At 49.6% G+C, this 23,497-nt stretch overlaps 1 protein-coding gene across 3 annotated transcripts in view; it reads left to right on the forward strand.

Moving 5' to 3' along the window:
* PRKCB (protein kinase C beta) overlaps positions 1-23,497 on the forward strand; it is a 306,697-nt gene that overhangs the window by 92,122 nt on the left and 191,078 nt on the right. The window contains exon 1 of one of the 3 annotated variants that reach the window (XM_079121180.1): positions 431-491. The exons of the other annotated variants lie outside the window; for them this stretch is intronic. Coding sequence (XP_078977306.1) covers positions 446-491 — 46 coding nt within the window. The 5' untranslated portion in view covers positions 431-445. Of the gene's footprint in view, positions 1-430; positions 492-23,497 lie in introns of those variants that run through there. 3 annotated transcript variants of the gene reach the window in all.

The following is a 23,497-nucleotide window of genomic DNA, read 5'->3' on the forward strand; positions in this document are numbered from 1 at the left end:
TGTGTGTGTGTGTGTGTGTGTGTGTGTGTGTGTAGAAACTGGGGGCTGAGACAGGGTGGCAGGAGAGCAAGAAGAGAGATGAGGGACTAGAATCTTTGCAGTGTGCACGCAGAGGGGGTTCATCAGCTCCGGGGGGGGGGGGGACACCCTTGTGAGCCTAGCTTCCTGCGATCTCTTTATCTGTGGCTGCAGGCAGCTCCTGGTTGTCCTGGGCTTGCCCATGTCCCTGTGGCTGAAGGCGTATCCGTTTTGTTCCCAGAGGCTTGACTTCTCCATTGTCATTTTCTGAAGCAGTGGAGTGTGCCCGTGAGATTGTTAGACCCAAATAATCTGAAATGTGTGAAAAAATAGTAAATATTTACTGTACCTTTTGTGGAACAGGTTATTGCCATGGAAATGCTCTGCACATGAATCTGGATGACGAAGGGAAGCTGGCTCAGGAGCTATGGGAGCGTTTGGATCTGATGTCGCCCGAGTTGGCAGGTTTAGGAGTGAGTGCTGTGGGTTGAGAAGCACGGTGCCATTGGGTGAGGCTGTAGAGAGTTGGCCTCCGGCCAGCACGTGCCGAGAGGACATTTATTCACCATTTCCCATATGCAGGGCACTGTGCTGAATATTCTGCATCCATCATCGCATTTAATCACCACACCAACCCTGTGAGGCTCCATGACCCTCTCTGGTTTACTGGGGCACAGAGAGTCTGAGCAACTTTCTAGAAGACACACAGTCAGTGAATGTCCCTGTCCTGCCGCCGCTCTGGTCCTCTGAGCCATTTTGCTCACCATGATTGACTCTAGAGAAAGCTAACCAGCTATCTACCAGAATTTTATTTTCCAATATTGATTTCGTTGCTGACATTTAAAGACCATAGACATTTTTCAGCTTCTCTTGCAAATGTTCATATCTGATCTGGCTGCCTTGGGCGAGAGAGGCTGTCCTGCCCTAGAGTCTGCTCCCTGCCCCCCACCCCCTGCCAGCCCTAGCAGTTGCCCACTTGAGCTGGGACATCGGCTCTGCAGTTGGCAGGGACACCCCCCACCTCCACTGCAGCTGGAGAGAAAGACTGAGCATCACACCCAGGGGCTCTTTGAATTAATTGAGAATTGTCTGTTAAGAGCTCCTCATCCTGGTAGAAATTACATTTAATTTAGCTGTTGTTTTCATTCACCGATTAGAGCTTTTGAGATTTGTTTGATCTTCTTCTTGGAGTCTCAAGGAATTTGTGGGTAGTTGAGTGAAGATCTTCATGGCAGGAAAGGGGGTTAATAGCAGGAAGTGGAATGCAATAGTGCCTGCGTTCACTTATTCATTCATTTAGCATATTTATTGAGCATTAGGTGCTGGAGTTACGTCAGTAGGGTTATAGCGATGAATAAAGCTTGCAGCGTCTGTCTTCAAGGAGTATAGAGTCCACGAGAGAAATCAGACATTAAGTGTGATGATTGCTATAGAAGGACCAAAGGAATGCAGAAGACTTGGTAGGACATGGGTGGTGTCAGGGAAGACCCTCTGGGCTGGTTTTGGGACCAGGGGAGCTGTATTAGTTTCATATGATAGAAGTCTCAGCAATGCTTGCACAAAGACTCTGCTTCAGAAAGGGCAATTGGCTGTGCACTTCCTGTCTTATTCAGTACCCGGGGAAGCATCTTATATCAAGACTCCGCTAGTTAATTTATCTGGAGCGAGTGAGCTTGCAAGCTCCATTGGGAGTCCATTTGGGTGGGGAAGTAAAAGGAGGAAGAAGCCCCTCCGGAGCCGCAGGCATGAGCACCCACATTCTGAGCCAGCTGCACAGTGTGGGCACTAGAGGCAGAACACCTCGGTTCAGCTCAGCCGCCCTGCCTGCTGCAAGATGCTCCGTGGGTTTCTTCATTGCCCCAGGCCTCGGTCTCCCCATCTTTAAGATGGGAATAAAATGCCCATTTCTTAAGGTTATCGTCAAGGTGAAGTGAGCCGGTATACGGAGCTTAGAATAACGCCACCCACAGGATAAAGGAGAGAGCACTTCATGACTGCTGGTCGTTGGTGTGAATGTGGTGATTATCATGAGATGTCAGCTGGTAGAGCTTGGGGCTTAATTTCCAACAGCTTGCTCTTTGCTGAACCGTAATGGCGTCCCTTCGTGCCGTATGTGCGATTTCCAGCCTTCCTTTCTGACCCCGGGCAGGTTCTTCAGTGGCTCTGGGTCCCCACTTGCCCCGTCTCCAGCCGGATGCTCCGTGTCTGGGGATATGTGTTCATGGAGGCGGGTGGAGGGGTGAGCTGGGGAGTTGCCCTCTGACGGTTAAGGTCGTCCGTGATGAATGCCTTTTTCTGTATCATACAAAAGCACATGGAGAGAAGAGGTGCAGGCCTCTGGCTGTCTAATGCTGGGCAAGAAGCAGCACCAGCTGGGGCCTGTCAGCTGGCCTGCCCTGGGTGGCTGCTGATGGCTCTCAGCAGGGCCAGGGGATGGTGATGCATTTGCTTCTCCAGCCACGGGCAAGACCTGGGACGTGTTATTCCTTCTTTCCTTTGGTCAGTTCTGCTCTGAACTGCGCATGGATGATCGGGAACTTCTGAGGGAGCGGAGCCCAGTGGGTTTGGGATGACCAAGGCCGAGCTCCTGGGGCTGGGCTGGTGGATTTGCTTCCTGCTGAAGGCAGACAGGACATGTCCTGGGTTGTGGTGGCCTCTGCGCCTGGTCCCACCTCAGGGCTGAAAGGCATTTCCTTTGAAGTTGAGCTTCGTGTCCACACTGACGACTTGTCCAATGACTTCTCATTCGTCAGATGGGAATCTGCTTGATTCATAAGCTGCTGCCTGTATTCCTCTTTGTGCATTTTTATCACCAGAGAAGAACTTATTACAGAAGAATGAAATGATACATAAGTGTAATCTAGATTGAAAAATCTCTGCCTGGAGACTTAAAATGTAGGTACATTATTCTGTGAAATATTTTATTCACAGAATGTAACAATAAATTACTAATAAACAAGACTGAGGAGTGAAGTTGTGGCTCAGTGGTAGAGTGCTTGCCTCGCACGCCTGAGGCTCTGGGTTCGATCCTCAGCCAACACATACAGACACACAAATGAAATAAAGGTATTGTGTGTCCATCTGCAACTAAAAATATTTTTTAAAAAAGAATGAAATACCTTGTCTGTACATTTTTTTTTTTTCATCCTTCTAACTTCTAAAAACCCTGTTGGACTTTTTCTCGAATTCATATCTTATTTAGATCCACCTTTTTTTTAAGTCTTCATGGTATTCCATAATTTGATGATTACTAATGTTGTTATTGATCAATTCATTATTGACAAGCATTTGAGTTATCTCCAGTTTTTTCTTACAACAGGTAATGCGTCCCATGAATGTTCTTGGGTACTTCAGTGAAGATTTCTATGGAATAATTCTTAGAAGTGGAATTTTCTTAGGGTGAGGGATATGAACATTTTCAACTGTAATAGATATTGCTAAATTGCTTTCCAAAAGGTTGTGCCAATTATGCACCCACCAACAGTGCCTGAAAGTGCCTCTTAGAAATGTCTTTTAAAAGATAAAATACCTATTGTTAAGCCATGAAACACATTTCAAATAATTGCTGAAATTCTTCCAGCTGTGGCATAAGAGGCTAGAGCCCCAGAGAGCTCTGAAGGGCTGTGGGAAACACGGGAGCTTCATGTATTAAAAGGTGACATTTTGGATCAGTGGGAAAAGAGTGGTTTATTTAATAAATGGTTCTAGCATAATTGGGTGGCCACGTTGAAGGACATTGGGTTTGATTCCTAACTCATACAAAACTAAATTACAGATGGAGTAAATTATAGACAGAGTAAAGACTGTAAAGTAAAAATAATAAAGAACCTTAGAGGAAACTTGAGGAGCATATTCCTCTAACCTGAGTAAGGGAAACCCAGAAGCCATAAAGGAAAAAAACAAAAACAAAAACAAAAAAACATGCATTTTTGATTGTGTAGAAAAAATTAATACCTAAAAGGAGAATGTGTTCATGAGTTGCTTATGCAGTTAGACAATGCTGTTAAACACAGGTCCAGTAGGCAATGTAAATGGTTTCCACTATGAATCAAGCTGAAGTTAATGAAGAGAAGAGAGTTTTAGGATATACCTGTTCAAGCACTGGGGTTTTGCAATTTCTATTCTAAATAGAACTGAGTAATAAGCAAGTCAGTGTGTGGCCTCTAAATATTGTAAGCCCTAGAAGAGTCAAGAAAAGGGAAGGAAGCGCTGTTTTGTTTCTTTAGTTTTTATTTTTGAGAAAGTTGAGCACCCACCCAAAGCCTCAGGTGTCCCAGGAGAGAGGAGATTAGAAAACACACCAGCAAAACACAAGCGTGAGCCCCAAGCGCACAGTGCTACGCGGCGGCCCAGCCTCTCACCCCTTCACACCTCCTCCCGCACCCTGCATCTGCCTCCCTGGGTCTCTGGAAGGCTGAAACTCTCCAGCAAGAGTCCTGGAGATTTTTGGCAAAGCTCTGCCTCCCCGCCCTCGGGCTCCCTGAAATCAACTGGAACACATTCCCTCCTCTGCCCAGCATCAGGGTGCTGTAGACAATGAAGCTGAGGTGTGGCCCTACGCTCCTTAAACTCATGATTCTTCACCTTTGGGGATCACGGATGTTAAATTTCGTCGTGGAGGGCTGGCTTCAAACACCACCTCTCCTGCTTTCTAGCTGGAAAACCTCACACAGGTTCTAAGCTTCAGTTTCTTCATCTAAAATATGGTGATCAAAGGGAGCTACCGCCTAGCATTGCTCTGAAGTCTGGTAGCAGTAGTAGCAGCAGTAGTAGAGGTAATGTTTTGCATTATTATTATTGCTTAGCACAGCACTGGTGTTTGGGAATGCCCAATAAATGTCAGCTGTTGGCTAATTGTTGGCTTTCTTTTTCCTCCTCCTCTGCCTCTTCTTCATTCACTTTATTGTTGGAAAGGCCTCCTTACCAATATCTGTAGAAATAGCCTGACCTGGAGCCCAGTTCTGGGGGAGCTCTAGTCCACCCATTACCTTCCAGGTGGTAGAGAGATGGTTCAGAGCTGGATGGTGTCTATCTTCCTTCAGATCCTGGTTTTGCTACTTCTGCTGTGTGTACCTTGGGCAAGTTACCTAACGTCTCTGTGCCTCTGTTTGTTCATTGGTAAAATGCGGATAATAATAGTCCCTCCCTCACTTGGTCGTTGGGAAGAGTAAATGAATTATTGTTGGTAAAATGGATAAAGAGTTCCTGGCTCATTATAGTGCTACCATGTAGGTGTTTGTTAGAATAGTTACAGAATAAACTGCCTCACTCAGATACACCACTTAACCCTGTGGATTACGTCAAGGATGAAGGAATCACATCAAGGATGAAGGAAACCCCAGTGTGCTGTCCCAACGCTGTCGCAGGTATCATAGTGATTCACCATCCCGATCCTGCACTTTCCGTTTTGCTTTGGCTGTAGAGGCAGCCCCGACCCATCTCCAGAGTCAACTCCGATCTTGAGAAACGCACAAGGGGTCATTTCTGACTCTCCTCCTCCTTCCGCATTTGATCTTCTGAACTGTCAGGGCTGCGACTCTGGGGTACGAGCAAAGGAAGCGGGTGCAGGTTCTGTTGCTGCTTTGCTTCCAGCGGTGGGAGTGACTTGGGTGTTCTACAAAGGCATGGGAGGAAAGGCAGCGCCTCGCAGGAAAGCCTTCTTGCTAAATCGAGGACTTTGGCACACAAATAGACACAGGCTTGCTTGCTGTTGAAATAGAATATTAGCGATTATCATTTATCCCTCCGGAGCCTCCTGGGTTTGGCGCTGCCTCAAATTAGCAGTCTGAACGCTTGACTGTCACTTTCTCACGGAGTCTGCTTTCCATAACCTTCTATAGAAATCGCCCCCCACCCCCACAGGCCACCCGAAGCGGGAATATTAACACGTGTTTATTAGCACTGACTCCCGGGTGCCGGGCTAAGAATTGACAAGGATTCCTCTTCCTGGCTGTGATCTCCTCCGTCTTGCAGATGCAGATTAGGTGCAGAGAAATGCAGGAGCATGCTGTAGACCTGGGGGGTGCTCCCTCCATGGCCCCCCCAACCTTCCATTTCATTGCATTCTGGCCCGACTTCCAACTGGTGGTACCTGTGACGGCGGCTGCAAGACTGGCTGCCCATTGGTTCATTCCGCCCATAAGCCTGTTAGGCTGGGGAGCGTGGGTGGGGGCGTGTGCCTGGAAGGCGGGGCCTGGAACGCCCTCTGGAGCCGCCTTGACCCCTGACCCGTGGGGTTGGCGGATCAGTACCTCCAAGTGTTGGATGCCGTTTCCCAGGGCAGGATGCAAGCCCACCTTCCCCAAGGGGTCGTGTGCTTGGTATGACCCCTTGACTCTCCCTTCCCTCTCCTGTCTTTCTTCCCTATTCCCCACAGACCAGGGAATGGGTTCTCTGGAATCAGCTATCCAACAACTGCTTGCCCCTCAATCCGTCTTAGCATCTACTTCTGAGACACCCCAAACAAGGACAGTGGCCCAAGGTCCTAGCTAAATTCCGGAGCCCTTTATGTCTTCACCCTCCTGCGGCACTCTTGGACACTGTCCGGGTCGGCTCCTTCTTACAACTTCCTCTCTTTGATTTCTGGGACCCCCTAATAGGATTCTCTTTCTACTTCTGTTGACTCATTTTCTTTTTCACTCACTGACTCTCCTCTTTGCTTTAGTCACTCGACTTTAGGGACTTCTAGAGTCTCAACATTTTGGTGGCAAATGAGAGAAAGCCCAACTCAAACCTGTTTGAGTAAAAGAAACAAATTTTTGGCTCACGTAATTGGCAGTCATGGGGTTCGGCACCTTTGGGGAACGTGAGATCAAGGCACTCGGCAATCTGACTCTCTCCATGTCACGACTCTGCTGTCCTTTATGTTGCTTGAATCTCGGGGATGTGCTTCTCTGGTAATCCCAAGCTTAGCCTCTGTCTTAGTTCCATCAATGGAATGGGGGTGTTTCTTTGCTGATAGCCCCAAAGTTTTGAATATCATTCTCATGGTCTTTTCTAGGATTTTGCATTATATCTTAGTCTATTTTCTGCTGCTGTGACAAAATGCTTGAGACTGGGTAAAGAATAGGAATCTGTTTCTTACAGTCGTGAAGCCTGGGAAGTCCAGGAGCCTGATGCCTGCATCCGGCAACAGCCTTCCTGCTGCGTCCTAGCATGGTGGAGGGTGTGACATGGGGAGGAAGGCTGCACTTGAGACTGGGAAATGCAGCAGAACCAGGCACCCACGGCCACTGCCACTGTCCCCCTCCCATGATAGTGGCCTTGGTCCATAAAGGACAATGGTGCCCTCACAGCCTAATCAGCTCCTCACGCTCCCTCTTCTCGCTACCCTAACAATGGCAGCTGAATTTCAACCCGAGTGTGGAGGATGCCTTCCAACCGCAGCGTTAGGCCGTCTGAACCAGTCACGAGGAGAGGAGGCCTCTCAGGGTCCAGGCTGGCGCCCGGGATCATCCTCGGAGCCAAGGTTGGATTCAGCCCCATCTGAGCCCAGGAACTGGGGGAGGGGAGAGGCGATGCCCCAGCAGGAGGCCTTCACAGAGCCCCTGGCTGCAGAAGAGCGGACGCAGCCACGTACCAAGACTCTGCGCTTCTCTTTCTTTGAGGACCGTCTCCTGATTTCCACTGTCACCTGCCTGGGCAGGACTCTGAAGCTCCTCCCTTCAGACTTGACTTCACTGAGTTGCATCCCCCACTTCCCACCCTGTAGAGTTAGGTGCTTCTGTTTGGTGGGTCTCCCCACCTTCCGGCCCTGCCACTCCGTGCGCCCAGCAGACCCACCTCCACCGCTTCCTCTTCCTACCATCCCTGTTCATATCAGCAGCGCCACTGGGTTTCTGTACTGCCCTCCTCCCTGCCCGCTGCCTACATTTCCAGCCCCATCCTCCTTCTTTGAGTTCCTTGAAGGGGCCCCCGAATGTCCCTTTCCTTCTCTTAGAGCCCTCTTTGGCGTGCTGTTTGGTTGATGAGCACCTACCTGTGATTGGGTCTCAGCTCAGAAGTCCCTTCTTCTGGAACCTCTGTTTGGATCACTCCTCTCTGCAAAGCCCGGGTTAGAAAGCTTCTCCTGGGTCCCACGCCTTCCCGTCATGCGCACTGTGCTTCCGACTTGGTGCTAGGCTTTGGATGTGGTGTATCCCCCAGAGGTTCCTGTGTGGGAAGCCTGGTCCCCAGCGTGATGATGTTAGGTGGTGAAATCTTTAAGAGCTGGGGCCTCGTGGGGGGTAATGAGGTCATTGAGGGACACTGTCCTTGGAAGGGATGGACTCTGATCTTAATGAGTTCTTGTGAGAGCAGCTGGAAGCCACCCCACACGCCCAGCTATTCTGCACATGGCTGGCCGGTTCCCTTTCTGTTTCTCTTCCATGTTGTGATGCAGTTAGTTAGGGGCCTCTCACCAGGATGCTGGTGCTATCTGGACATCAGATGAGTGAGCCAAATAAACCTCGTTACTTTACAAAGCACTCAGCCTCAGGTATTTTATTATAGCAACAGGAAACCGACTAGTGCACTTAGACTCCGGGGGGCCTGTTCCATTGTCTTCTCCATAAGAACAGGACCACATCTGTCTTCTTCACCCTTGTAGCTTTATTAATCCAGACTTATTACTGGGCATCTGGGCTGCTGTCTGACAAACCCTGGTTTGAATCAAGGTTCCACCTCTTCTGAACTGTGAGAATGTCCTTCACCTCTCCAAGTCACAGTTTTCTCATCTCTACAAGGTGGATAACAACAGCCCCTCCCTCAGAGGGTCACCATGAGGAGTAAGGACTCATCACACAAACTCCACACACTCGGTACTCGGCACGGTGCCTGGCACCTAGAAAGCATTTACTCAGTACCTGCTGTTATTTGAATAGTTAATAGTATTTTTGCAACATCCACTGTCTGTTATGTAAGAAACTTCTAACAAATGATAGCTCTTATTTTTAGCCTAGAACAGAACCAGAAACATAGTGGGCTCAAGGGAGAGTTGAAACTGCCTTTTGAAGAGAGAGAGAGAGAGAGAGAGAGAGAGAGAGAGAGAGAGAGAGAGAGGGGGGGGGAGGGAGAGAGGTGTCCTTTGATGCATCTTTGCTGTTGTTAATTAGGAGAGGGAGGTCATTACGCCCCTGGGGGTGGGCAGGCAGTGTCAGTGGGGGCTCTCCGTGGAGCTGCCCATCTCTGGTGTCACTGGGGTGCCCAGGCGGAGCTGTTCCCGTACTTGTTGCCTGTTTGATCTGATGAGGGTGGCCTTCCCCTCCTGGGGAGGACCTCATTAAGTTAGTGAGGGGCTTGTTCCTGAGAAGTTCCAAGGGCTCCTGGGGCCGCCACGAGAGGTGTCCCTCTCTACTCACTTCGTCTCCGTTGGTAGGCATTGATCTCTACATGGTGTTCCTCTGCCTCGCTGGCCACGGAGAGGGTCGACCCCAGGCATGGCTCTTGCCCTGAGTCTTGCCATCATCGCCATCATCATCCCTATAAATAGAGCAGTAGAATTTGCTTGAGTGTCTAGTGGTGACAGGTGTTTTGCGTCCTCTAGGCTACTGTGTCCATGCTGTCCACACTCATTCAAAATTCAAAAAGGTCTGGCTTCCTAGGGATGCATATCACTTTTGCTCCACTGCACAGCAGTTGGGAGTCAAGTCATCCTGTGGTCATAGTCAGGACCCTCTTGGAACTTGGGGACCTGATAGAGGGGCAGGGCCTCATCAGATGACAACATGGCTTCGGAAGCATAGAGCTGGGACTCCCAGCTGTACCTGTTAAGCATCTGTAGCTCCTTAAACTTTCACAAAGAAAAAAATCCATTTCTGGGTCACAGTAGCCACATTCCATGTGCTAGTGGCTACCATATTGGAGAATGAAGATGGAACACTTTCATCATCACAGAAAATTCTGCCCGACCAGTGCGGGTCTAAGACTGGAGTTGATGAAGTGCAGCTCATGGATCCAGGGACTGAGACCAAATATTTTTGGACACAGCTGTTCCTTTTAGTTTCTGTATTGTGCCTGGCAGCATTTACGCTTGGAAACAGAATTGGGTAGTTGTTATAGAGACTTTGTTGCCTGCAAACCCTAAGGTGCAGAAAGTCCCCAACTTATGATGGTCCTGCTTATGATTTTTTAACTTTGCAATGATGTGAATGTGGCATGCATTCAGTAGAAACCATACATTTTTAAATTTTGATTTCTTCCTGGGCTAGCAGTAGGTGGTTTGACACTCCTGAGATGCTGGACAATGACAGAGAGCTGCAGCTCCCAGTCAGCCACACCTTCATGGAGACCCACCAGATGTTCACCAGCGTACTGTGTTGCTAAGCCGTGATGTTCTGTAGGCTAGTGTATTCATGCATTTTTAATCTTATGACACTTTGAACTTAGGATGGGTGTATCAGGATATAACCCTGTGGTAAGTTACAAAGCATCTATAGTCACTCTGCTATCCTCAGAGAAAACTCTGCCAACCTTTGGTCTAAAATACTGAACAGCACTTGCAAGTGTTAAGTAACTGCTACTTTCTATTTATTAAAAACAATAAACATTTAGTTCTTCAAATAACCTTTCGAAGTATTATCTCTGTCTTAGAGATGAGAAAACTGGGACTATAGTTTGATACCCCAACTTTCAGGAAGGCAAATGTCTCCTCAGTCTGACTCTTGCATCTGGGTCGATGCCCAGCACAGAGTGGACATTCCATATGTGGATGTCAGGCAGTGTGGATGGATAAATGCATAACTTTATGAACAAACATAAAAATTGGATCAGCTTCATCATATTGATGAGGAAACACAGGCTTATCAGGGGGTGATTTATCTCCCCAACTCACAGCTGGAGTTTCTCCCAAAGCAGCACTTCCTGTGGGAATTCCCGCGAGGACATGCCCTGAACGATTCTGAGATGGTGCAGGTTGGAATTCCAAAGAAAGAAGCAGTAAGCACCAGAGTGACCAGTCCAAAGCATTTCAAAATTTTCCTTAAAACATTTTTAAAAGCAATACATTAAAACATAAAAATTGTACATATATGTATGTATTAATAGGGTACCATGTAACGTTTCAATACATGCATACATCATACCGTGTTTAAATCAGGTTAAACATACCTGTCTTCTTGAACTGCTATCGTTTGTTAAGGTGGAGACATTCACCTTTCTTCTGGCTTTTTTGAAATGAACAGTACAAGATTCTTACCTATGTTCACCCAACCATGATGTCCAGCTTATTTATCAGGGGTAACTTCTACAGTGCTGCCAGTGTGTCCATGTGACAGTCGGCAAGACAGAGGGACGACCTACCTAGCCATGTCCGAAGAGAGGGGGTCGGAGTGTGGGATTTAGACGAGTGTTCAGGGAAACCAGGGCCAGTGCATTTTGGTGTTTCTGGCAACTTCTTGAACACCTTTATCAGTGCCTGGGGATGTTTAAGGCCACCACTTGGACACACAGCTGCTGGTAAAACTTTTAGCCAGCTGGGTCACAGAGTGGTCAAAATGCTCTGTGATTGTTGGTCAGGCCCCTCTTGGAACTGGGGGATCCTGCAGTGGGGTGGTGTTGAGCTGGGATTTGCAGCTGGCCCTGGTTTCTGGAACCTTCCACACCGCTGGCCCTGCCCCCCCATGGCAGCTCCCCCAGCGCAGAGCTGGCGTCTCCCTCTCCCTCTGCAGACTTCCCTTCAGCTTCTACTTCTCTTCAGCTGCCAGCTTGAGCCGATTGGCGGCACTCTGGGGCTCAGAGCTTCGGCTCTGCTGCTGCTGTGGCCGCACAAAGCTCTGCTCCCGAGTGACGCAGGGCCAAGTAGGTCAGCCGAGCCTGAACCTGTGCTCTCTGGGCTGCCGCAGCCGGTGGGGCTTGAGGGGAGACCATCTGTGATTCTCCGCCTTCGATACAGCGAAACCAGGAGGACCACGGGGTGTCTTTGGCCATTAAGCTGGGGGCCCCCGGGCAGGGCCGCGCTCTTCCTGCTCGGGTGGCTTCCCGGGGAACAGCTGCGGAGAGGCAGTGAGCCGAGCGTCCCATCTCTTGTGCTGCGAGCGGCTCCTCTGGGGACCGTCCAGGGGACACGATGTCCTTGCTGTTCCCTCTTTCACCTCAGATGATCATTTCCCACGTGTTCTGGGACTGCCTCCCCCGGAATTCAGATCCAAGCGGAGCGTGATCCCTCCTGTGTGTCCCTCAGTGCCCTCTTCTGTAGTGCCGGGACCGACTCGGGACCTGCCACACAGTGTGGTGAGGATCAAAGGGACCAGCCCCCGGGAGGTACTTAGAAGGGTGCCACACCAGACAAGACTCCCTGCTTTCTTGGGCTCCACATTTTCCTGGACTCAGCTCCGACTTCTCTGTCACCCTGCGAAGCTAGGGACCTATTGTTGGCAAAACTTCTGGTTTTATAAAAGACAAGTCAGAAACCCCGGACTTTTAAACATCACCAACTCTGCTCCCTGAAGTGTTGGCCGTGGTTTCGTGTCGTTGGAAAGCACAGCCTGAGCCGAACCCAAAGCGGTTTGCAGCACCTGGGTGGGGCTCTGGCCGGGGGGCTGGCTCTGCTCTGCCAGCGGCAGTGGGTCCCATCTAAGGTCATCGTCATGGAGGTGACCAGCCTCCTCCTCTCCTGCATGGGGCTTCTTGTGGCTTTTTCTGCCCACAGAGCAGAGGCTGCTCGGTGCTGCGGACGGCAGGCAGCAAGTTCAAACATTCCTTGCCTTGTCCTTCCTTTTGGATGGCATCCTTGGCTGGGTTCCCAGGCCCCCAGACAGCAGAGGGGACGGAAGCGGCTTCTTGTAGTCATGGGGAACGGGGAGGGACGCTGATGAGCGGTGGCTGTGTGGAGAGAAAGAGCCAGTGGGTTGAGGGAGCTGCCTTTGAAGCCGGAGAATTAATTATCTTTATAGCCTGAATCTTGGACAGCGGAGAAGGGATTTAAAAGACTCTGTGGGAAGGGAGTGGAATGGGATTGATGAGAAATAAAGTTTAGGATGTTGTCAAGACCAGTTTCTAGCAGCAGCAGGTTTTTGGAGAGTGAGGGATGAAATCCCTGGGGACATGGGAGAAAGAGTCCCAGAGGTACTTGCTGTTGGTTTGCAGAGTCTTTAAAATGCCTGTTTTGACACCTGGTTATGTGTTGGGCATGTGCGCCCTGGAAAACCCTGGTCCCCAGTCTTACTTGTTGCTTCAGTCAATCACTATTTGTTATCATTTATTCTTGCTCAGCTCACTCCTGCCACTGGCTGTCACGGCTGTGAGAGAGCGCCCCTACCCACCTGCCCTTTCCTAACTGTGACTGTGGACACCTGTCTTCTCTGTGGTGATGATTGTCAGGCTCCCACAGGAAACAGACACCTGAGGGATGCCTGGTGGAGGTGCGGACCAGGTTCCGACTGCAGATGAGAAATGCCAAGGCAGCAGTGAGACACTGTTTCCACTTCCCGGGGAGAAGGGACCACCCACCAGCAGGAACCCCAGGTCAGGTGGGCGCAGCTGCTTCCTGGAAGGCGGCATCAAGGCAAGGATGAAGAGAGGGGACAAGTGCCTGGGCTTCTGTCCTCCTCTCCATGCGTAGGTCCCGACCTCTCTGAGCCCTCTGGAAACCAGAAGGCCAGGGCACCGGGGGGCTGATTCTGTAGGGCTCAGTCTCCCGAGCTCAGACCCCCGCCAAGGCAGGTGGACAATGGATCTGGAAGGGAAATGAGAAACGGGCACACAGGTCCTCGGTTCCTGGCCCTGAGAGTGGAGGCAGGAAGGCGGTCTGCCCTGAACGGCTGGAGCGGGTCGAGGTACTCTGCCCAGGAAAGCCTGGAGCACTGTAAGTGCCTGCTAAGTGCTGAGTCTTGGGGTGGGTCTCCAACCATGCCTAGGAGCTAAGGGTCCAGAGAAGAAGGTGCTGTACCTTGTCAGTCCCTGTAGTGCTGGTATCCAGTCATTCCTGTCCCTCTCCTGCCATGGGGGACCTGAGCGATTGCTTCTGTCATGGGGAGTATGAAGTGGAGGTCTAACGGTGCAGATCAAAGGCTCTGGAGCTAGGTGGCCTGCATTCCACTCTTGACTGTCACTAACTGTCAAGTTACTGCTCATGCCTTGTTTTCCCCATCTGTGAAATGGGAGTATTAGTACCTACTTCAAAGGGTTGTAAGGATTAAAATGAATTAAGCTGTGTAAAGAGCTTAGAATAGGGCCTGGCACATAGTAGGAAATAAGTAGATATTATGTACTGTCACCTTCACCACCACCATCACCATCATCACCACCATCATCACCACCACCACCACCACCACCATCACCACCACCATCACCATCACCACCACCACCACCACCATCATCACCACCACCACCATCACCACCATCACCACCATCACCACCATCACCACCATCACCACCACCATCACCACCATCATCACCACCACTACCATTATCATCATCACCACCATCACCACCACCATCACCATCACCACCATCATCACCACCACCACCATCACCACCATCACCACCATCACCACCATCACCACCACCACCACCACCACCATCACCACCACCATCACCATCACCATCACCATCATCACCACCATCACCACCACCATCACCATCATCACCACCATCATCACCACCACCATCATCACCATCATCACCATCACCACCACCATCACCACCACCATCACCATCACCACCATCACCACCACCATCACCATCACCACCACCACCATTATCATCATCACCACCATCACCACCACCACCACCACCATCATCACCATCACCACCACCACCATCATCACCACCACCACCACCACCACCACCACCATCATCACCACCACCACCATCACCACCACCATCACCACCATCACCATCACCACCATCACCACCATCACCATCACCACCATCACCATCACCACCACCACCATCACCACCATCACCACCACCACCACCATCATCACCACCACCATTATCATCACCATCACCACCATCACCACCACCATCACCATCACCATCACCATCACCACCATCACCATCACCACCACCACCACCATCACCACCATCACCACCATCACCACCACCATCACCACCATCACCACCATCACCACCACCACCACCATCATCACCACCACCATTATCATCACCATCACCACCATCACCACCACCATCACCATCACCATCACCACCACCATCACCACCACCATCTCCACCATCACCACCACCATTACCATCACCACCACCATCACCATCACCACCACCATCACCACCATCACCACCATCACCATCACCACCACCACCATCACCACCACCACCATCACCACCACCATCACCATCACCACTAACACTGTGGTTCACCTCCAAGCTCAGCTGACCTCTTGGCAGTAGAAAAATCCCCACTGGATGGAGTCCATCCCACCAGCCCTCCCGGGAGCCTCATTGATCATACCATTATCTTCTCGTCCTCCCACGGATAGGATATTTCAGGGAGTGATTGACAGGTGTGTGTGTGTGAACGCGGGGAGGGGTGGGCTTGTGCCTGACTCCGAGGACAGAGTGCTTTGTTATGCAGAATAGCTCACCTGTCATCCCACTACGGGCCCCTTCCTTGGAAAGTTCCAGGCTATTTTTGAGCCCTCATGGCTCACATGTTTCTTTCTGCATCATGTCAGTGCCAGTACAGAAAAACTGGAACCTTTTGGCAAAGTAGAAAGCAGAAAAGATTTCAAAGTGCGTGGAGGATGAGTGTTGCTCAGATGACAGGGGATTGAGACGTGACAGGAATGCCGAGCGTGGAGATTGCAGGCAGCCTGTGTGTTTGTATTTAGACTTTGCTCTCCATTTCTTGGGCAATCAGTAGAGGTGCCTGAGGTTAATGTCATCTTAAAGAAGGTACCGAAGGGTAGTAATGGCAGTAACACCCCTCTTCATACACACACACACACACACACACACACACACACACGCACACACACTGGAAGATCAGCAAAGGATGCAGGGAAGGGATTGGTGGTTTCTGGAGGCCAGCACCTGGGTTCTGAGGCAGGTGAGGATGCACCTGATGCTGGAGGGAGGAGCGTAGGTCTGGCTGTCCGGCAGCTCTGAAGGTCCATGTGCAGAGCAGCCAGATGCTAGGGCCAAAGTGAATTGTGTGCAAAAATGTGCATCTAGGAATGAAGGCGCCAAACCTTCCCCTCTTGCACATTTATTTACCCTTCCTGTTCTTTCCTGACGGGCGTAGTGACTTTGGAGATTGGTAGACCCGAGTGTGGGTCCCTCCTCTGCTCTTACTAGCTCTTTCATCTTGGATGAGTGGCTGCATCCCTTCTGAGTCACCATTTCCTTATTTGAAAGGGATCATTATGCCCCACAGGGTTGTTGAGATCAGAGTGTTTCAGGGCCCCTGGGACTCAAGAGAGGCTGAACTGCTTTGTTGTGTTCAGTTCTGAGTAGTGCTGGGGGAGAGATAAACAGGTCGCACTTTCATTGTACACCTGAGGATCTGAGGCACAGAGTGGCTTGGCATGACAATGTGGGGTGTAAATCCTGGAGCTAGGTGGGGACCCCAGTCCTTTGGCTCTTCTCTGAGGGAGGCAATATGGAGTAGTAGTGTGCTAGTCAGCTTCCTGTTACTATACCGAATATCTGAGATGATTAACTTGTGAAGCAAAAAGGTTTGTTTGGCTCAAAGTTTTAGGGGTTTTAGTCTCTTGTCCCATTGCTTGGGCCTATAGCAACATGTCATGGCAGGGCTGAGTGACAGAACAAAAGTGCTCTGCCATGACTGGGAAGCAAAGGAGAGAACTAGGAAAGGACTACTCTCTTCCCTTCAAGAGCACAGCAAACCCCCACCCCTGCCAAGAACCACTGGGTCCCATCTCTCTTTTATTAATTTATTTACTTTGGTGCTGGGGATTGAACCCAGGGACACTTACCACTGAGCTACATCCCAGCCTTGTGTGTATTTTTATTTGGAGACAAGGTCTTGCCAAGTTGCTGAGGCTGGCCTTGAACTTGTGATCCTCCTTCCTCAGCCTCCTGAGTTCCTGGGATTAGAGAAGTCTGGCTAGGCTCCACCTCTTAAAGTTTCTATCATTTGCCAGAAGCACCCCACTAGGGGACCAAGCCTTTAGCACATGGACCTGGCAGGGAACACTTAAGATCCAAACTAAAGCATGTGTTTAGGGCTTGACCAATCTTTGGAGTCTCTTGGTCAAGTTTTCTAGACTTCAAGACCTTCGTTTTCTTGGCTCAGACATTTCCCTCATCCCTGAAATGGGAGATAACTATAGACTTGCTTTCTGTGGTCGCCATGAGGGTTGCATGAGATGATCCGATACACACTTAGCATGTGCTTGGGACACAGTAAGCCCTCAGGGAAGCGTGAACTGCTGTTGTTATTCGTATCCTTACTAGTAGCAGAGGCATCGTTGTCATTGTGACTTTAAGAGTAAAATATGGTTTACGTTGCCCAAGGTCCATGCTGGGCTGGGTTCCTCAACGCTGCCTCTGGAGCCTTCCAGAGGGTCTCCTGACTCTGCCGCTCTCTCCCCTCCCCTGAGCACTGAAAGGGTGCCGTGCTGGGTACTATTGTTGCCAATAGTAAACATTTTCGTCTCTTTTCCCTCCCAGATGGTCAGCCTCATCAACACAGAAGGGCTGCATGTTCTCTTCACTACAGTCTCCCTAGTGCTGACACATAATAGCCCACCCTTCTCTGTCCTGCTCTGTGTCCCGGGAGGCAGACCCCTCCGGACCGTGTCTCCTGGGCTCTCTTGCTGGTTGATTTTGGTCTGAGTAAAGCCGTGGGCGGTGCCAGGGAGGGCACTCGAGTGTGGGAGGAGAGAGCGCTGAGGTATGTCCACGCTTGGGTGCCTTCCTCAATCTCTGAGCCCCCTCTGCCAGTTCAGCTGCTGCTGCTGGTGGACCCCCTTCCGGACTCAGCTTGCAGCGGGCTTGTGTTCTGCCTTGCAATTCAACACTGCTCTGAGGCTCAGGAGTGACAGTCGTTTCCCACGGTTTCTGGTGTCTTTAATGAACCCTGGAGGACGACCTTTTTTTTCTATCAAGACCCCGGTAAGCATGAAAACCTATAAAAAGAGAATGTGTTGGATGATTTCCCTTTAAAAAATAAAATAGTACCACTACATTGGAAAACAGTGGCATTTTCTTATAAAGGTCAACAGAATATGACCCAGCGGTTCTACCCTCAGACATTTACCCAAGTGGAGCTGAATTATATGCCCTAACAAAGACTTATAAATGACTGTCCAGAGCAGCTGTATCATAATAGCCAGAAACTGGAAGGATACCAACTTATCTACCAACAGACGAATGGAGAAATGAACTTGGGGATAACTGTGAAACAGAATCTCATTCAGCTATAAAAAGGAACCAACTACTAATAGTGACAAGTCCCTAGTCAAATCTCTTAAGAGGCACTGGGGGACTTTGGGGTGACACCATGCTGTCTTGAGTGTGTGGTAATTACTTGGATCTAATCCACTTGTCAAAATGCACTGCCCTGTATATCTAAAAATGGGTATCTTTTCATGTATTAAAGTGGGTCTCAGAAAGTTGAGGCTTAGAAACGTTTATATTTGCTTTATTATATTAAAATGTTAGGGAAGTTCAGAATTTTTAAAAAAGAAGAAAACCCCAAAGTCATAGCCAAGAAACCATCGCCACCATTTCCTGTATTTCCTTATAGTTCATCTTTCCTCTAATTGGTTCTCCTGCCCGCCCCCCACTGACTTATTTAAATAAGTAAGTAAATAATAAGAAGAAAGCAAGCACAATGTCCCCATGGTGAGGACCTTTTCTGCAGTGACTTGACTGTGTCTCAGAGCACCTAGGATGTTAGTGAGAAGGTTTTGTTTTTACTACCCAAAATATATTGGGAGGAAATGGAAATGTGTGGGCTGGTGAAGGAGCGATACCCGGGAGGAACGTGGAGGAGTGTGATTTACTGGTCATTGGCTTCAGATCTCAACTAGTCAATCAGCCAGTCAGGTAGTATTAGCTCCTATTATGTGTCAGCACTAGGGAGACTGTAGTGAAGAGAACATGCAGCCCTTCTGTGTTGATGAGGCTGACCATCTGGGAGGGAAAAGAGACGACAATGTTTACTATTGGCAACAACAATGACCTTGACGCTAGCTAATATGTATGAGGAACTTGCTAAGTGCCTGTTATTGTGTTAAGGTTTCTTTCTTCTGTTAATGTTCCAATGTGTTGTCCCATTTAATCCCAGTAACTCTATGAGTAGATGTTCTCTTTACACACTCCCGAACTTTCTTACTGAAGATAATAAAGTGGACGAGTCTGATGGGAACATAGAGCAAGCACGTTAAACCTAGGCTGGTGGGTCAGAGACGGCTCTCTGAGGAAGTGGTCCTGAGTCTGGGATCTGGAGGGACCTAGGAGTTGAACGAGAAGCAAGCTGTAGGAATTGCCGACGGGGGCGCTTTTGCTGGTGGGGGCCGCGGGCTGGTTCTGAGTGGTGATTAGGGGTGAGACGGTATGGAATTGGTGCTGGGGAGTCATGGTGGTGGGGGAGGGGATGAGGGTTGCTCCCAGCAGGAGGGGTACAGGTGCACCCCGGGCAGTGACGTGGAAGAACGAGAACTCAGTTTGGGGCATGTCGGGTTTGACATTCAGATGACTGTGTTGAGGCAGCTGGACGCCGGGGCGTGCAACTCAAGGAGGAGCTCTGGACTGAGAGTGACCAATTGGAACGCGAACGTGAGCAGAGTTACTGAAGTCTCATGGATCGACAAGATGGCCCAGGGAGAGAGTGTCCACCTGGAAGGGACGGGCAGCTATGCCAGAGCCTGGAGGAATCTCGGTGGGGAAGGACTGGGGGGCACAGGAAGAAGGGCAGGAGCCAGGGCCACAAGGGCAGGATCGGAACCTTCTAGAGAGGCTGGCTCTGTGCACGCAGAAGAACTCTTTCACATTAGAGATCTCCGTAGGAGGTAAAGAGCCCCTTGCCCTGGAGCTTGGTGGCCATAGCTTGGGAGTCATAGAAAGGACCCTGCAGCAGGATGGGCTGAGAACAGGACTCTTTGGTCATTTGTACAGAACAGAAACGGACTCTAGTTGACTTAAGAAAAAATAAGGAAACCTGGAAGGACGTAAGGTAGCGCACACATGCAGTGCCAGTCCTTAGAAAACCAGGACTCAGAGTGGCCGCGGGGATCTCGACGGCAGGACCAAGGGATGACATGGTGGCTGTTGGGAAGAATCTGTTCCAGTGCTGTGGAATCGAATCCCAGCGTGACTCACCGATGTTGGGAGGTCAAGTCACGTGTAAGGGGAAAGCTGGGTGTCTTGATTGACAGTCCTCCGAGGACAACATACCATGGAGGAAGAATGATTTCCCAAAGGAAAATCAGCATTCCAGTTACCTGATGCAGGAGCGGATGCTGGGCAGGCAAAGCCAAGCGACGCCTCTGTAGTTTCTGTGGTCTCATCTCTGATTGGGTGAATTCTACCATATTTGCTTGGTAACGTTGACTTTGCAATATTTACTTAGCTGCCCACCTTGTGGTTACGGGTAGTGTTTCACTTCCATGTGCTTTTAAAAAGTGAGTTGGGGACCCACAGTTGACATGAATTGATCTCTGAGCTTCAAGCCGCCTCTCTCTGAAGGCCCGATTTGGTGGATGGGACTCATGATCATCAATGATAATGTACGGGTGTGGCTGGTGGCTATGTGGCCTCTCCTGCACCGGCAAGGGAAGGATGCTGGCAGTGGCAGATGGCGTAAGTCACTGTCACATCAGCCAGGTGGAGGTGCCCACCCGCAAGGCGCTTACTGAAAAGAAGCCCTGGAAACAGCACCCAGGGGCACAGGACAGCTGTCAAGTCCCATGTCTACAGGTGCTTTTTCTCTCCTCACAAATGTCTTCATCAAGAGCTGCAATGTCTAGAGGAACTCGAGGAAGGGCGAAGCACCGTATCCCGTAACTGAGTCATCGCAATACCAAGTTCTTAAAAAAGAAAATGCTGATTTAAACAGTGCACCAAGCATAACATAAGAACCTCTAGTATCCATCCTCCGGTTTAATCTCTTTTGATTCATAAAAAGGACTTCTTTGGTCACAATATACAAAATACGAAAATAAAAGATGCCAATTCAAGTTGGTTTAGGACAAGAGGAATTTATTGGTCTATATGGAAAAGCCTAGGCGTTCTTCAGGTCTGGTTGGATCCAGGTGCACATATCAGACACCTCTTGACTCTGCTTTCTTCTGGGTTGGCTTCATTCATTTTTTTTCTCTCTGATGAGAAACATGGCAGATGCAGATTCTTCCCCACCAGTACCGTAGTTCTGCTCCTTTTTCCTGATCATTACAGCAAAGGTCCTGAAGCTTATTCCCATTGGGTGGATCGAGTCACGTGTCTATCGATGAATCCACATTGCATTGTGGGTCCTGTATCACCCTGGGAGCCAGAGGGTAAGGACACCTTTAGCTGAGTCACAGGAGCTATGAGTCTGAGAGGAGTGACTTCTTGAGGGAGAAGCCCAGAGGATGGGTCCTGCTCTAGCAGAAACAAGAGCTGTCCTCTGCGCTTTGGCTTGGGGACCGTGCCTTCTCCTGTTCTAAGCATGCTAGGGCTCAGCATGGCTGATGAAAGGATGTGGATGTTGATGGAACAGGCACCATGTCCTGAGGGCCCCACCTTCAGGTCTTGACCCAGAGGGAGAGGCCACAGTGTCAAAAGCAGTCTGTGTTCTCTGGTCCTGCTCAGGCTCCCTCAGGTCTGTTATAGCAGAAGGTGGAGCGGGGAAGCTTTCTTTATAGGCATGTGTTTATTTCTGATACCTATACTTTACCTCTTGTTGGTTCAGCTCCTTTTCTTGCTGAGTGAAATTGAATTGGTAGCACTGCAGATGAAAACATTTCTGTCCTGCAGTTTCCAATGACTGCAAAGTCATTGCTTTTGCTTTGTCTCCTTCGTGCCTGGCTGTTGATACACAAGGGAAGTTTGCTCTCTCTGTTTCCTCTCTTCCAGGAGGAAATACTCATTGGAGCATTACGAGTTCTTACCAGGCTGGGCAAGTGAAGGCATTTCACCCACAGGATGGAATGAGAAGCAGTGTGGGAACAGAATGGGGTTGTTCTCTGTGCACGGGGATGGAACGGGCTCTCGGATATTAGTCTGGGGGAAAGGAAGTGATAAAGGTGTGTGCAGAGAGCCACGCTCAGCTCCCCAGGCACACTGGAATCATTGGGGGGAGCTTTTTAAATGTGCGGATGCCTGCCCTCACCTTCCCACCAGACCCGATTTGTCAGAATCTCTGGAAGTGGGACCCGAGCATATTTTTGTTTTTAAAGCTTCCCAGGTGACTGGAGTGTGAATCCTGGGCTGAGAACCAGTGGTGCAGAATCACATCATATGGATAAAATAAAAGAGACGTAGACAAACAAGGAAAAGGCCATGGAGAACATCTTACTCGGTGTACAGTTGTCCTTGGTATTCACAGGGTGTTGTCTTCAGGACTCTGTGTGAGTAGCAAAAACCTGTAGATGCTCAAGTCCCCAGGTAAAACAGTTTGCATGTCACCTACACACGTGGTCCAAAACACTGTAAGTCGTCTCTAGATTGCTTAATACCCAACACAGTGCAAAATGCTGTAGAACTAGTTACACTGTGTTGTTTAGGGATAATGGCAGTGTTCAGTAGAGATGCAATTTCTTTAAGAACTTTTTTTTTTTTTTGAGTCTTGCTATGTTACCCAGGCTGGCCTTGGACTTGCGATCCTCCTGCCTCAGCCTCCCAAGTGCCTGGGATCACAAGTATCCACCCCTGTGCTCAGCTCACATGCAGAATTTCCACCCCACCCCCCCAATGTTTTCAGCCATCAGCTGGTGGAATCCTCAGATTCGCGGCACCCTTGGTGTTTGTAGTGTTTGTATTTTGTAGTGTTTGAATTTTTAAACAGTAAGCATGGTACAGTCTCTTGAAAAGAAAATCTCCTTGCACACTGAAAGCTGGCCAAGCAGGGTGATGAGTGACCCTCTGGACTCCCGCAGCTTGTCTGTGTTGGGGCAGCCACCCACAGATTCTCACACACCATCCCACTGCCCTTGGCCTCCGCTGTCTTCCCCTTGACTCAGCCGTGATGGGAGATTTCTCAGCGTGGGAGTGACTGAATGGGCCCATTCGTTGATTCATTCATTGCTTGCTCATTCATTCATTCCTTCATTGATGTTTTTACTAAGAACTTGACATGATCCAGGCACACACTAGGCATATGAATCTGATCTCACCTTCAGGACCGCAGGTGAGGTAGGTGGTCTTATTTCCATTCTGTGGTTGGCAATAGATTAGCTACAGCAACGTAAGTAACTGAGATGGAAATATTTAAGGCACTGTGGCCATCTAAGACAAAGCTCGTACACTGGTGGCACACAGGTATGTTTGAATGGCCTGCAAAGAACTTTAAAAAGACTCTGTCTGGCAACCTGGTACCTGTGAACCCAGGGCCACTGCTGGCTGGAGCTGAGTGTCCCTTAGGAGGCCATGTGTT

The sequence above is a fragment of the Sciurus vulgaris genome, assembly GCF_902686455.1.
Source record: "Sciurus vulgaris genome assembly, chromosome: 18".
Taxonomy (NCBI): Eukaryota; Metazoa; Chordata; class Mammalia; order Rodentia; family Sciuridae; genus Sciurus; species Sciurus vulgaris.